This window comes from Capra hircus (genome assembly GCF_001704415.2).
Source record: "Capra hircus breed San Clemente chromosome X unlocalized genomic scaffold, ASM170441v1, whole genome shotgun sequence".
NCBI lineage: Eukaryota > Metazoa > Chordata > Mammalia > Artiodactyla > Bovidae > Capra > Capra hircus.
In genome coordinates, this window is record NW_017189517.1 from 10,126,908 (window position 1) to 10,142,279 (window position 15,372).

The 15,372-nt window shown below is 39.2% G+C and overlaps 1 protein-coding gene across 5 annotated transcripts in view; it reads left to right on the plus strand.

The window, feature by feature from the left end:
- The window catches only part of ARHGEF6 (Rac/Cdc42 guanine nucleotide exchange factor 6), a 116,245-nt gene that overhangs the window by 40,969 nt on the left and 59,904 nt on the right, over positions 1–15,372 (plus strand). For all 5 annotated transcript variants that reach the window (XM_013976296.2, XM_013976297.2, XM_005700425.3 and 2 more), the window contains one exon: positions 7,057–7,127. In XM_013976296.2, coding sequence (XP_013831750.1) covers positions 7,057–7,127 — 71 coding nt within the window. The remainder of the gene's footprint in view (positions 1–7,056; positions 7,128–15,372) is intronic.

Consider the following 15,372-nt stretch of genomic DNA (forward strand, 5'->3'; position numbering starts at 1 on the left):
CCAGTATTCTTGCCTGAAGAATTCCATGGACAGAGGAGCCTGGTGGGCTGTAGTCCATGGGGTCGCAAAGAGTCAGACACGACTGAGTGACTAACACTTATCTTTGGAATGTCTTTCCATAAAATCCATAGTGATGTGTCCACTTAGGAAAGAACATTTATCTTTAACGAGTCTTTAAAAATGATTTCTAGATTAAATGTGTAGCTCAAAGAAATGAAACCTTCAACTTGGAGTTTTCAACCCCTCTGCTATACAACTTCTGGGTCCTTTATAAAGTTGAATCAGGCATGGAACAAAGGACTCCTGTGATCTCTATCTGCTTACTGTTGGGCCAGATGTGTAACATGGAGATCACTGGAAGAGTCAGGAATTCTGGAATACTCATTTACGGTAGTCTGGGTACAATTCAGGCTGATGCTACAGGTTCTTTTGTCTTAGAAATCAAATAAAGGAACTCCAGTCCCAGGCAACCCTCAGCCTGCAGACAGCTCTGCTGGCTCCGCGGTGGAGAGCTGTGCAGAGTTTGGTTCCACTGACAAGAGCGCTTCATGCTCTGGTAAGTTTGCCCTTGGGGAATGGATTTTTAAGTTTGAGAAATCCTCTGTAACTTTTGTCTAGAGATAATTATGGCCGAAGCCCTGGAGACAGTTTCTTCCTCTCTTCAGGAGGAGGTTGATTTCTGAGGACTTACAGAACCACCACTCTAAAACTGTAGAAAGTTGAGAAATAGAATATTTGAGTATAATGTGTTACACACACACACACACACACTAGACACACCTTTTAACATGAGTTTAAGGCTGAAGATAGAATAGCTTTTTGTGACCATGATGACGAAAGCCTCTCCACAAGAATGACGGAACTCAGGCACAGGTGACATTAGGGAGCGCTGGTCACCAGTCCTGCTGGCCACCTTTCAATTTCCTGTCACATGAGAAAAATAAACCCCATTTTGAAGAAAAAATATTTTTTTCAAGGATCTTACTTCTTGAAAAGTACACATATGAATAACTTAGTCATTATATAAACTACAGAAGCTCTTTTTTCTCCATCAGTTCACTTGACCCAGATACATTATAAATAAGAAAATTAGCCATTTATCCTGTTTTCAGTCTTTTTCTTCAAAATTAGTGGTAACTTGTGAATGACCTTGTTGTTTATACACGAAAATCATGTTTGCCACTATATCACAGTAAGTTATATCTCAGTAACACAGTAGGTTATATCTCCCCTTAAAATTTTTGTCTGTTACCGAGATGTTGTGGGGAGGGAGGTGGGAGGGGGGGTTCATGTTTGGGAACGCATGTAAGAATTAAAGATTTTAAAATTTAAAAAAAAATTTTTGTCTGTTACCAAGAAAGGGTGAAGGTTTTTTTTTTTTTAAGGGTGAAGGTTTTATCAGGACTTTGCATTAAAATTTTCCTGGCTATTGAGGCAAATATGACTGGAGCAGATATTTTAAGCAAGTTCTGTTTTCTTCAGCTGATTCAGTTAAAGGGTCAATAAATCCTTCTAAAACTTCTTCTTTGCAGGTAAATATAGATGTCAAATGAGGGGATTAGGTAGATGGCTAATTAAATTGTATTAAGGCAGATTAAGAAATGACTCTTCCTACTTATTCTAATCCAAAAGCATGATGGGGCTTTGTATTTACACTTCCTGTTTTAATCCCCAGGGTGTATCACACAGATCCTTCACATCCAGAGAAAACCAGTTATCACTAGATTTCTTTTTGACTTGTCACCACCAACAGGCATAGGAATCTATACCTTAGCAAGGGAGAGGAATGAATGGAGAGTTAATGGGAAAAGGATTGTTACATAGGAATAAGGGCGATTTCTTTTTTTCCCAGCATTTGTAACTTTTTTTATTGAAATATTTGTTATTGTTGTTTAGTCGCTAAGTCGTGTCCAACCCTTTGCGATTCCATGGACTGTAGCCCGCCAGGCTCCTCTGTCTACAGGATTTCCCAAGCAAGAATACTGGAGTGTGTTGCCATTTCCTTCTCCAGGGGATCTTCCTGACCCAGGGATTGAACCTGGGTCTCCTGCATTGCAGGCAGACTCTACCGACTGAGCTACAAGGGAAGCCCCAGTTGTATAGTATTATATAAATTATACAATATAGTGATCACAGTATTTAAGGGTTATACTTATAGTTATCATAAAATATTTGCTGTATTCCTCATGTTGTACAGTATATCCTTGTAGCTTATTTTATACCTAATAGTTTGTACCTGTTACTCCCCTATCCCTATATTGCCCCTCCCCCTTCCCTCTCTCCACTGGTCACCAATAGTTTGTTTTCTGTATCAGTGAGTTTGCTTCTTTCTTGTTATAGTCACTAGTTTGTTTTATTTTTTAGATTCCATGTGTACGTCATATTGTACAGTATAGTATTTGTCTTTCTCTGACTTATTTCACTTAGCATAATGCCCTAGGAAGGTTACTTACGTCTATACTTATATGACACTGTTGTTGTTTGAGTTATGCTAAATAACCCATTTGAATTCTTCACTGCATTGATTGATTTCTTTTTTGTTGATTGAATTGAATTGACTAGTTTTTAATGGCCTTAGAAACACCACCTAAAAGGTTTATGTTTTCATATTAGTTCTGGTTAGGTTATATTGGGGAGGAAGAAGTTTTCCTCTACCCTTCTAGGTTCTTTTGAAATTGATGAGACAGATCAACAAGTGAAAATCACAAAAAATTTTTAATAATCTGTCTACATGGGAGAGACCCAGGGGAACTGAGTAAGTTGCCAAAATGGTGAAACGTTCACCTTAAATACCATCTTCAGCTAAAGATAAAAGAGGGTGTTGGGGGTAGTGGTTTGAGACTTCAAAGGGGAGGAAGGCAATTGACATAGAGATGGAAAAGCAAATGTTTGGCAAATAAATGTTTGCTGGGCCTTGCAGAGACCATGGAACGCAGAGTGGACTCTGATCTCCAAGAGTTGTCCCCACCACCCCCAGCCCATGTTCTTTCTTTGCAGATATCTCTGCTGATAGCTCTGTTCTGGGAACAAGCCTTCTACCTAAATTCTCTAGGCATCTAAGGGGGAGGTAAAAACCTCATGGCGGATTCATGTTGATGTATGACAAAACCAATACAATATTGTAAAGTAATTAACCTCCAATTAAAATGAATAAATTTATATTAAAAAAATAAAAAAGAGAAAGACTTCCTGAGTCTTTAGAGCCTTGATTGTTTTCAGCTCAATATAATCCACGTGCCAAAGAGACATTTTGGGGAGGGAAAATTGACCCCCCTTTTGCACTTGGAACCACCCCCAGGGACTGAACTTGTCTCTTCTGAACCTCCACGTATTCATTCCTTCTCTGCGTGTCTCGCTGAGAGTGGGTCTCAGCTAAGACCACACGTGGTAAGAGTAGGCGGTGGTGGGCTGGGGGGTAGAGGGCAAAGGAGGAACAAGAGGCAAGAACTGTCGCTGTAACCTAGTACTGGTGTTTTTCTCTTTGCATCCACCCCTTGAGTTTTTTCATGGGGCCGGTTGTTTGCAAAGACTACATTTTTAAAGACTATCCAAGGTTATCCTTCCAAATCTGTTTTCCTTCTTCTCTCGGGATTGATTCCCCATTCTGCACCAAGACTGCAGAGACATCCAGACCTTCCAGCACGACGCTGAGTGAGAGCAGGCATCCTTGCCTTGTTCCTGATCTTGGGGTTCGGAATGCATTCAGCCGTAGGTTTTTCTCCACTAGGTAAGATGCTAGCTGTAAGGTTTTTGTAGATGCTCTTTATTGAGTTGGAGAAGTTCTTTATTCCTATTTCTTTCTGGAAGTTTTTGTTGAATGGGTATTGAATTTTGTCCTGTGCTTTTTCTGCATCCGTTGATATTATCGTGTGATTTTCCTTTTTAGACTATTACTAACATGGGTTTCATCTATTGATTTTTGAATATTTAACCAACTTGTATCCATGGGATGAATTCCATGGTATAAAGTTCTTATAAAATATTGCTGAATTCTATTTACTGATACTTTGTTAAGGTTTTTTCATTGAAATGCATGAGGGATATGGGTCTGCAGTTTTATTTTTTGTACTGTCTTTGTCTGGTTTTGGTGTCAGTGTAGTAGTGACTTTATAAAATGAATTCTTTTATTTTCTGGAAGAGATTGAGAAGAATTGCTATGACTTCTTCTTTCAACATTTGGTAGAACTCTGCATTAGAACCATATGGGCCTGGAGATTTTCTTTTCTCCAAAGTTTTAAATTTATAAATTCAGTTTCCATACTTGTTATAAGGTTCTTCAAATGATGTATTTAATATTGGGTGAACTGTGGTAGTTTTGGTTTTCTGAGAAATTGCTCCATTTCACACCTAATTATCAAATTTATGTGTTTTGAGTTGTTCATACTATTTATTATCTTTTTGGTATCTCTAGAGTCTGTAGTGATATCCCATATTTCACTTCTCATATAGGCAATATGCGTCTTCTCTCTTTTTTCCTCTGTCAGTCTTTCTAGAGTTTGACTATTTTATTAAAATTTTTTTTACTATAATTTTTTTATTGAAGTGTGATTAATTTACAATATTGTGTTAATTTCAGGTGTACAACAAAGGGATTTGGTTATACATATATATATCTCTATATTTTGAAAAAATCTTTTCCGTTATAGATCATTACAATATACTGAATATAGTGCCCTGGGCTATTCAGTAAATCCTTGTTAACAATTTTATTGATCTTATCAAAGCACCAGCTCTTTTAGCATTATGTTCAGCCACCCAGCAATCTCCATGGCAGTCACTGTTTTCTTTCATGTTTCCCTGTTCTTCTTTACATAGTTACCATTTTTTTTCAATTGCAGTAGTTCCTTTGGGCTTTCCTTTCCTCTTCTGCATCTCAGCAGACTTTCCATTACTCTTTACCCTTCCTTTTGGCCTTGCTTTCGAAAGGCGACCACATCTTGCTGATTTCTCTGGAACGTTCTATTTTTAATCAGACTGGTTTATGTCATAATTACACAAAACAACTGAGTTTTAAGTAACATCAGAGCTATACTGTAGAAAACTTGCTTAATAAAAACTAAAAGAATTTGGTAACTGTTGATTTCAAGTATGCTGAAGAGTCAAAAACCATAGTGTGGTGGTGGGGGGCGAACACCAAGCTTGGCAATATAGTACTTGGGTTCATGTCCTGACTCTGCCACTTATGACCTCAAGTAATAGTCTGGGTGGCTTTGAATTGCTCAGATTTATCCAGTAGAGCCTCGTGAAGCCACCATGTGGATCCAGGCAGATCTTAAACTAGATATGCCCCGTTTTTTGTTGCTGAGGAGTGGGAGAATTGGCCCTCATTTCTGCGTTTTTGCTGTATTTCCGCTTTATACAGCCTGGTCCAGATGGACAGTTCACTGTCGCAGGAACAGCCCTGTCTTGAATGTTGCCATTTCTACAGCTGTGCTCCTGGAATCTTCCCTGCTGAGAAAACGCTCTACTGTCTTCTCAGCCTGTTTGAATTCTAGCCCCCATCCTGGGACAGATCAAATATCCCCTGCCCAACAAGGTCTTCTCTGACCATCCCAGATCGAACTGATGGCCCCTCTGAGCTCCGAGGTAGATGGGGAACCACTGCTCCTGCCATCGACCAGGCCTTTCAGTAGCTTCATCTCTGGACGTTCTGCTGCTTGGGAGCACAGGCTCTTGTCAAGACACACCTGGCTTCAGTCTTGGCTCTGCCATTTCCCAAATTCATGTCCTTAGGCAGCTGACCTCACCTTTCTGTACTTTAGTGACCTCTGCAAAATGAGAAGATCATCTCTGCCTCACAGGGTCATTGTAAAGATCAAATAAAATGTCCTAAAAGCTGTTAATTGCCAAGTAAACATAAGGGATATTTTAAATATAAAAATTATTAGAAATCAAGGTTAAATGGAAAAATGTTCATGAAATAGTGTTGTAATAGGAGAGTTAAGCTGTAGATGAATTAAGAAAGATCACTGTGTGTGTGTGTGTGTTCACAAACACATGATAAAAGGAATAGGAAGACATACTTCAAAACGTTACTGTGGATGATGGTTAGCTCTTGGTGACGGGTTAATTGTTGGTTTTTCTTTTCTGTATATTGCATTTTTTAGGAGTGGAATGTCATAGATATAAAACTAGAAAATATTACTTTTAGCAAAGGGAAGATCAAGGCCTGATGATAATACTTGGTTATGTATACTCTACCATACTTCAGAAGGAATTTAAAGCAGCCTGCAATATAATATAACAAGGCAAAAATGGAATATAAAGCAATGATACAAAGGACAAAATGAGAGTAAGGAAGATAGTCTGTAGTAACACTTAAACATTTATGATTGCTGTCTTGTACTTTTTATTTTTAAAATTTCTTTTGGCTGCACAAGGTGTCTTGTGGGATCTTAGTTCCCTGACCAGGGATTGAATCTGATCCCCTTGCGGTGCAAGTGAGGACTCTTAGCCACTGGACCACCAAAGAAGTCCCCTGTCTGTATTTTTATTAAGTGGTTTCTTTGTTTTTTAAAAAAAGCATTCTGGGATGTCTCTTAGTCATGAGTTTAATAGATAAGACAAACTTTGTAAAAGAAAGACAATATTTTATAGCACAATATAATGATATTAAAATGAATTTCCTGCTACTTTTCAGTGTATTCAAGATTCTGATTATTTTATTCTGGGCACAATAAACAGCCAGCCCCAGGAAAGAATGGCTGCTATTATCTGTATTATGTTATTTTTGTATGGTTACTTGCAAGTTACAAACATAATGTATTTGGTTAGCATTCCTTTGCTTATCTGTTTTATAATAAGTCGAATGGAGAGGCAGATGAGTAAAGAAACAGCCCAAACTGGATCTGAAGTTCTTGCCTTGACCCTGTCATTAAGAAGCTGTGACTTGGCCATCTGTAGTTTAGTAAGATTATAGCTTTACTTGTTTAGAAATGTACATTTCCTTTGAGCCTTCCACTTGACAATATTTATAATATGTTAGTTGACCTATGTTATAAGATGTTCATCTTAGACTTGTGTGATATTAACATAATTTAAATGTCTTTTTCACAGAGAGACCTCTCTCCCCCAAGGCTGTCAAAGGATTTGAAGCGACTCCACTTACCAAGAATTATTATACTGTGGTGAGTGTTCAGATGATGAACAAAAATTTTCTTGACTCTCTATATGGAGAACCGCTGAAGTGTCGAGGCGACACCAATGGAAGACTGGAGAAAGTTGCATTGCAAGGGTCTAATGTCAGCTTCATTATAATGGAACTCTTCTACTTGTAGGTTTCTTACAGATGTCTAGAAGTTTTACATCCACTGTACTGAGTAATTCAAGGGGATTCAGAGCAAGGCCTTTTAAACTGCAACAAAAGAGAAATTGGCCGATATGTCAACATTATGCGGAAATTCAGCAGTTAGAGCTTGCCTTACAGATAGGAGGTGAATTCCCAAGTTCCTTTAATGCAGTAAAGTTTACATGATTGCATAGTGTGATTTTATTTTAGAATCAATCAATCTGCTATGATATCCTCGGAAATATTATCAACCTTGTTCTTGAGGAAAGCCCAAAGGGAAGACTGCCCTTTGGCACAGAGGGAGGAATGAAATGGCTCTGGCTTGAACACAGATGTGACAAAATATATAAGCTCTAAATAGGGCATGTGCAATACTCAAAATAAGTTCCTGTTGAAAAAGAAATTGTATAATTTCCCTTAATCTACTCTGTTTTCCTCCGTGTCTTCTTTCCAGACTTGGCCCAGTCACTAATGAAAAGGTCAAGTCCTCATAACCCTGAAGTCTCCCCGTTTGGTAGCCTTGTCATCTTCCTCATCACAGCTGGAATATAGTTTCACTTTTCACCTAATGTACTATGTGTGTTTTTGCTGCTGACTCCTTTCATTCTGTGCATGGATAAAAAGTTTTTATTTTATTTTTTGGCCATACTGTGTGGCTTGTGGGAGCTTAGTTCCCAAACCAGGGATGGAACCCGTGCCCCGTGAGGTGGAAGTGCGGAGTCCTAACCACTGGGCCGGCAGAGGAGTCCCTCAAGAGTTTTAAAATCTTTCTATACATTTGGTTTCAAAAAATGAAATATCATTCTTCAGTGAGTTTGCTTCATAATGATAACATGAACCGTAGTTGGTGTGAAAAATCAGGTAGGAACTTCATACCATGCTTCATTGTAGCATGAACAATAATCATAGGGGATAATTTTGTCACTATTTTCCTTTTACATTTCTGAGGTTAAAATATATCACCCAGCAGAGCTAGGTTCCCTTCTCTCTTCATCCCTGATCACTTGTTTTAAAAAACTGGTAATGTTTTGATGCATTTCCTACACATATATAGCTATATATCATTATGTAGTTGTAATCATGCTATCTATACAATTTGTGTTCTGAGTTGTCATGTAAGGTTATCATATTTTCAATTATTTATTTGCCTTGTATTTTTTCTTCTAGTTTTATTGAGAAAAAATTGACATGCAACACTGTAAATTTAAGGTGTACAGCATAATGATTTGACTTACATGCATCATGGAATGATGACCCCAGTAAGGCATTGAATATCCATGATCTCATAGAGTTACAAAATCAAGGAAATAGAAAAAAAATGTGTTTTCCTTGTGATGAGAACTCTTAGGATATACTATCTTAACAACAGTCATAAAGAGCGTACAGCAGTGTCAATTATATTTATCACGTTGTACTTTATATCCCTAGTACTTATAACTGTGAGTTTGTACCTTTTGACCACCTTCACACAATTCCCTCCACCCACCTCTGGTCCTGGCCATTTCTTTTAGCTTCCAGGTGAACCCCAGTGATTAAATTTTTAATGGAAGGGTGCAGTCAAATGGTGAATGAAAGTGTTACAATAGCTGCTTCTCCCTGCTGGTCTGGAACATACAATCACTCTGCTTTGACTCTTTCTCTGCCTCTGCTGAGTCTATGGGCATTATACAAATCCTATCTATACTATATACCAACTCAAGATGTACTGCAGTTTCTATCACCCACCTCCTGTTGGAGTCCATGTACCTTATTTCCACTTCTCGCTGTTATAAACAATTCTGCAGTGAACATCCTGTGGGTAACTTTGGCAAAGTGTATAAAGATCTGTAAGGTGAAGTCCTAGAAGTTAAATTGTTGAGCCAAAAATATATATATATTTAAATTTTTTCTCAAACCAAACTTAATTTTTAAAAACCCAAAAGGTCTTGGGGAGCCCAGGATGGCCTGAGAAGGAGCTGTAGAGCTGTAGTATGAATATTGCTAGATTATTGAGGCCAATTGGACTTACCATTGTAATTAGATATGCATGTGAAAGGATTTGGGCTAGTTGTTGGTGTTTTTAAAAAATCTACGTTTTTGAGTATTTAGGCAAATTTTTAGCAGCAACAAATTCAAAATATGTTCCGATTCTTCTGATCACCCTCCCAACCTGTGTTGAATACCTGAGTACTCACCCACAGTATTTGGAGATCTGGAAAATCAAGTTCACCCATATGGAAGGTGTCCCTATCTCATCTCACATTAGCTCTTCTTCCTAAGAGTCATTAGTTGTAGATGTTTTCCATTGCTAGTTCTATAAGAGCACTAGTGTCTGATTTTTACTTCATTTTTTTAAAAACAGGAAGAATTTTTTATTATATAAATAATGATTAAAAAATCAGTGCAGGAAAAGTATAAAGAAGAAAATAAATATCACCTGCAATTCCACCACTCAGAGATGATCATCATTAACATCTTACTGAATCTGATGCCAAACTTTCTTTGATGTGTGGGTGTGTGTATACATGTATACATATACATAGCCTGTTTAAATATAAATATAGCTATAAATAAAACAGGAACTATGTCTTCTTCATTATTTCTCCTTCATGGAGATTTTTTTGTTCTCACACCCTAACGATACTGTCTGTGATCAGACATGTTCTGATGCTCTTGCATTCAGCGAGTCCTCACTAGTCTAAATGCTTTCTTTATTTTGGTCTTGTGTATTAGTCAGGGTTCTACAGAGAGACAGAACCAATAGATATAGAGAGATTTACTGTAAGGAATTGGCTTGTGTGATTATGGAGGCTGAGAAGTCCCATGATCTGCCATGTGTAAGCTGAAAACCCAGGACAGGTGGTGGTGTAGTTCAGTCTGAGCCTAAAGGCCTGAGAACTAGGAGAGCTAAGGGTGTAAATTCCAGTCCTTGGGCAGATGTTCCAGCTCAAGCAGTGAGGTACAAATAGAGCCAATTCTCCCTTCCTTCACCTTTTTGTTCTCTTCAGGCCAACAGATTGGATGATGCACATTGGGGAGGGCAATCTGCTTTACTCAGGCTATTGGTTCAAAGTTCACCTTATCTGGAAACACTCTCACAGACCTGCCCAGAAATATTATTTAGTCTGGGCATCTCATGACCCAACCAAGTTGACACATAAAATTAACTGTCACATCCTGTAAGCTTGGACAGGATAGAGACCTCTTGGAATTTGCAGGTCTGCACACATTCTCTCCCCTTTTTCAAGTTTCTGAGGGATTATCAGCTAATCTCAGACCCATTTAAGCCTCAGTTTGCTTCTGGTGGCACATCAGTTCTGAAATGTTTAGAAGTTCTCCAGTATGATTAAAGTGACGTAGGGAGCCCAACTCAGACCTACATCTGCCATGAGGCATGTTTAATGTATCTAACTGAGGCTTGGCCTCTCCTAGCCGGTTGTTTTGAAGGGGAGTTTAGCATCCTTTAGGGACATGGCAGCCTAGAGGAGGCTTTTGCTGTTCCTGACTTTGGTTCCTTCATTGTCCTAAAAATTCACTGTAATTTGTTAAACATCTCTCACCATTAAACAAAAGCATATCGTTTTCTATGAGTTATTTTTCTAATAATCTTCTGCTCAGTGGCTCTCTTTGCCTATTGTAAGTTGATGTTATGTGCCAGGAGGGATTAAAAATAAAGAAGAAAAGCAACAAAAGAAAATGGTGACTATGTGAGGTGATGGATGTGTTAATTAGTTTGATCGTGGTGATCATTTCACAATGTGTGCATACATCAAAATGTCAAGTAAGATATCTTGAATATATATAATTTTTATTTGTCAATTAGATCGCAATAAAACTGAAAAAAAAAAGAAAAGAAAGAGGAAATTATGTAGCTTAGTTGTCAGGCTTCCTTTGCATGCAGCGTTTAGGTCTTGGCATCCATGGTCTCACTGGGAAGACACGACCGATGTGGTGTAAGCCACATGGCAGGCAATGATGTCAAGTGACAAACTGTCCTAAGATGAGTTGCTCCAGATGTGGTTGGGAAATCTTTTGCATTTGAAAGCCCCCAGGGAGACCATTAAAACTGTAGATATCTGGGATCCACATCTGGCTTGTTACATCAGAGTCTTTGGCCACAGGTCCTAGTAAACAGCATTTTTAAACAGTTCCCTCAGCTGCCTTCTCTCCATTCCTCACAGGCGATTCTGATACTCACTAAATTAAAATTCAAAAATCAATAAAGGAAAATATTGGTTTTCCTAGGTGTATCAGTGGTAAAGAATCTGCCTGCCAATGCAGGAGATACAGGAGACATGAGTTCGATCTGTGGGTCGGGAAGATCCCCTGGAGAAGGGAATGACAACCCACTCCCATATTCTTGCCCTCAAAGATATTGCAGGTTTGATTCCATGAGTGCTCAGTTGCTCAGTCATGTCTGACTCTTTGTGACCCCATGGACTGTAGCCCGCCAGGCTCCTCTGTCCATAGGATTTCCCAGGCAAGAATACTGGAGTGGGTTGCCATTCCAGTTGCCATTACTGGAGTGGGTTCCATTCTCCAGGGGATCTGCCCGACCCAGGGACTGAACTCATTTCTCTTGAGTCTCTTGCTTTGGCAGGCAGATTCTTTACCACTAGAGCCACCTGGGAAGGCCCATTTGATTCCAGAGCATTGCAAGAAACTGAGTTACATGAGTTGTTTGGTTTCCCAGTGCATATGAGAGTTATGTTTCCACTTTATTTTTCTTTGAAGTCCTATCCAATTTTTAAATTTTAATTAAAAAATTTTTGACCGTGCTACACAACATGTAGGATCTTAGTTCCCCAACCAGGGATCAAACCCATGCCTCCTGCAGTGGAAGCGTGAAGTCTTAACCACTGGACCTCCAGGGAAGTCCCTGTTTATGCTTTACTGTCATCTGTTAAGTGTGCAATGGCATTATGTCTTAAAAAACAATGTACAAACCTTAATTAACAAATACTTTATTGTTAAAAATGCTATGATCTAAGCCTTCAGCGAGTTGTTATCTTTCTGCAGTAGTCATATCAAAGATCACCGATCACACAATGAATATAATAATAACGATAAAGTGTAGACTCTTGGGAGAATTACCAAAAGTGACACAGAGACCTGAAGTGAGCAAATGCTGTTGGAAAAATGGCACCAGTAGACTTGCTTGATTCAGGACTGCCATACACCTTCTGTTTGTGAAAAAACACGATGTCCGCAAAGTGAAATGAAGCAAAGTGCGATAACACGAGGCTTGCCTGTACTAAACTCTGGAAGTTGCCTCTGTCTGCAACTGTATATCTGTAGAGATATTTCCCTACAGCCAAACAGGCAAATATAATAAGTAAGGCCCAGTATTGTTTATTTTTTCTAACTTTCTTCTACTTTATTGTAATGTATAGCAGATGCCTAACCAGTCTGTCTTCAGTGCCTCCATTCGGTAGGAAAGGTGGGAAGATTTTTTTCTCTATCTTTCTAGTGCTTATCTACCCTTCTTAAAAAAAAAAAAAACCCTTTATATTTTAGAGCAGTTTTAGCTTCATGGTAAAATTGATCAAAAGGGAGAGATGTCTTGTATACCCCTGCCCCCACACATGCATAGCCTCCCCCACTATCAGCATGTCCCATTGGAGTGGTATGTTTGTGACAATTGATGAACCTACATTGACACATCATTAGCACCAAACTCCAGAGCTGACATTGCCATTACTCCTGATGTTGGACATTCTAGGGGTTTGGACAAATGTATAATGACATCTATCTACCTTTAGAGTGTTGTTCAGGGTAATTTCACTGCCCTAAAATACTTCTGTGCATTCTCTCTTTTTTAAACCACTAATCTAAACTACCTTACCCATCTATCCATTTATTCCTTCTCCATATGCCCTATTCTTTTTTGCCTTCTTACTTCCTGTTTGACTCATCCATCTATGTCTTCCACCTGAAGCTGGGGAGATGATGAGAGTTTTCAGAGTCCAATTCTGTTTTGCTGAGTCTGTCAGTTACAGGGCATGGTGCTGCTTGTTGTGTGAAAACCAAGGACCTGGAGAAGTGAAACTGACCACTGCACTTGAATGTAAGCAGGTGGCTCTTCTGTCATATAAGCCAAATATGGTATAAATACAAAATGTATTGCCCTTTCCTGTTTCATAGTAGTTTACCAATACAAACTCATTTTTTGTAGGCATCATGATTATCTCAGAATTCCTATAACACAGTGGTTTGGCTTAGATTTAAGTTTTCCTAAGGCCGTTATAGTTTTCCTTTATCATGGGACTTATCTCTATATTCAGCCTTTGTTTCTGCATTTTAGCCCCGTAAAATAATTTCCTTAGACCTATATGATTTGTTCCCTTTGGAAAACAGAGTTATCAAAATGAATTCACTCTAAAGCCTTTCCAGGAAATGGAGGAAATATATTTTACTGGAAAATCAGTAGCCTAGGATGAGGTTCAAAAGGCCTCTACCTCTTTTTCTATGGCTTCTAACCATCTGTTTTATTCTGAATTTAGTCAAAGGTTAATTGAGCAAAAGGACACTCCGTTGTCCTTGTGAAGAAGGAGTCAGGGAAGCAAAGGCAATGTCTGGACAGTCTATTTTAGTATTTGAGTGGATTTCATCTCAATCAGATTGTACTGCTCTGAAGTTGGTTGGCCTGCCAAACTCCCTGCCTTCTGACTCACCACTGAGGCCTTCTGTTTGGGAACACATAGCCTTCTCTGTCTGCTTCCCTTTTTAATCCTTTTACAGTAGATGCCCTGTGGCCTGAAAAATAAAGAACCAGTCTCCAAAGTTCATCAGTTGGTCTATTGAGATTGAGGAAAGCAGTAAAAGTCCAAGTGAATTTGGGAAAGAATTTTAGGCATCCACCGGGATGAGCATTTCTACTAATCACACCACAGCAAGGGCAATACTGTTTAGTACATCATCATTCAAACACATTTTGCATTATTTAACGAAGGACTCATTAATCCCCTTTGTCAATCTAGCTTATAAAATCAGCATTTAGTTCAGTTCAATTCAGTCAGTCGTGTCCGACTCTTTGCCACCCCATGAACTGCAGCACGCCAGGCCTCCCTGTCCATCACCAACTCCCGGAGTTCACCCAAACTCATGTCCATCGAGTCGGTGATGCCATCCAGCCATCTCATCCTCTGTCGTCCCCTTCTCCCCCTGCCCCCAATCCCTCCCAGCATCAGAGTCTTTTCCAGTGAGTCAACTCTTTGCATGAGGTGGCCAAAGTACTGGAGTTTCAGCTTTAGCATCATTCCTTCCAAAGAACACCCAGGACTGATCTCCTTTAGGATGGACTGGTTGGATCTCCTTGCAGTCCAAGGGACTCTCAAGAGTCTTCTCCCACACCACAGCATGGTTTTGATGCTTCTTCCACATCAAAAGCATCAATTCTTCGGCACTCAGCTTTCTTCACAGTCCAACTCTCACATCCATACATGACCACTGGAAAAACCATAGCCTTGACTAGATGGACCTCTGTTGGCAAAATAATGTCTCTGCTTTTGAATATGCTGTCTAGGTTAGTCATAACTTTCCTTCCAAGGAGTAAGCGTCTTTTAATTTCATGGCGGCAATCACCATCTGCAGTGATTTTGGCCTGGAAAAGGTCAGTTTTCATTCCAGTTCCAAAGAAAGGCAATGCCAAAGAATGCTCAAACTACCGCACAATTCCACTCATCTCACACACTAGTAAAGTAATGCTCAAAATTCTCCAAGCCAGGGTTCAGCAATATGTGAACTGTGAACTTTCAGATGTTCAAGCTGGTTTTAGAAAAGGCAGAGGAACCAGAGATCAAATTGCCAACATCAGCTGGATCATGGCAAAAGGAAGAGAGTTCCAGAAAAACATGTATTTCTGCTTTATTGACTCTGCCAAAGCCTTTGACTGTGTGGATCACAATAAACTGGAAAATTCTGAAAGAGATGGGAATACCAGACCACCTGACCTGCCTCTTGAGAAACCTGTGGATATGGAACAACAGACTGGTTCCAAATAGGAAAAGGAGTACATCAAGGCTGTATATTGTCACCCTGCTTATTTAACTTCTATGCAGAGTACATCATGAGAAACGCTGGACTGAAAGAAGCAAAAGCTGAAA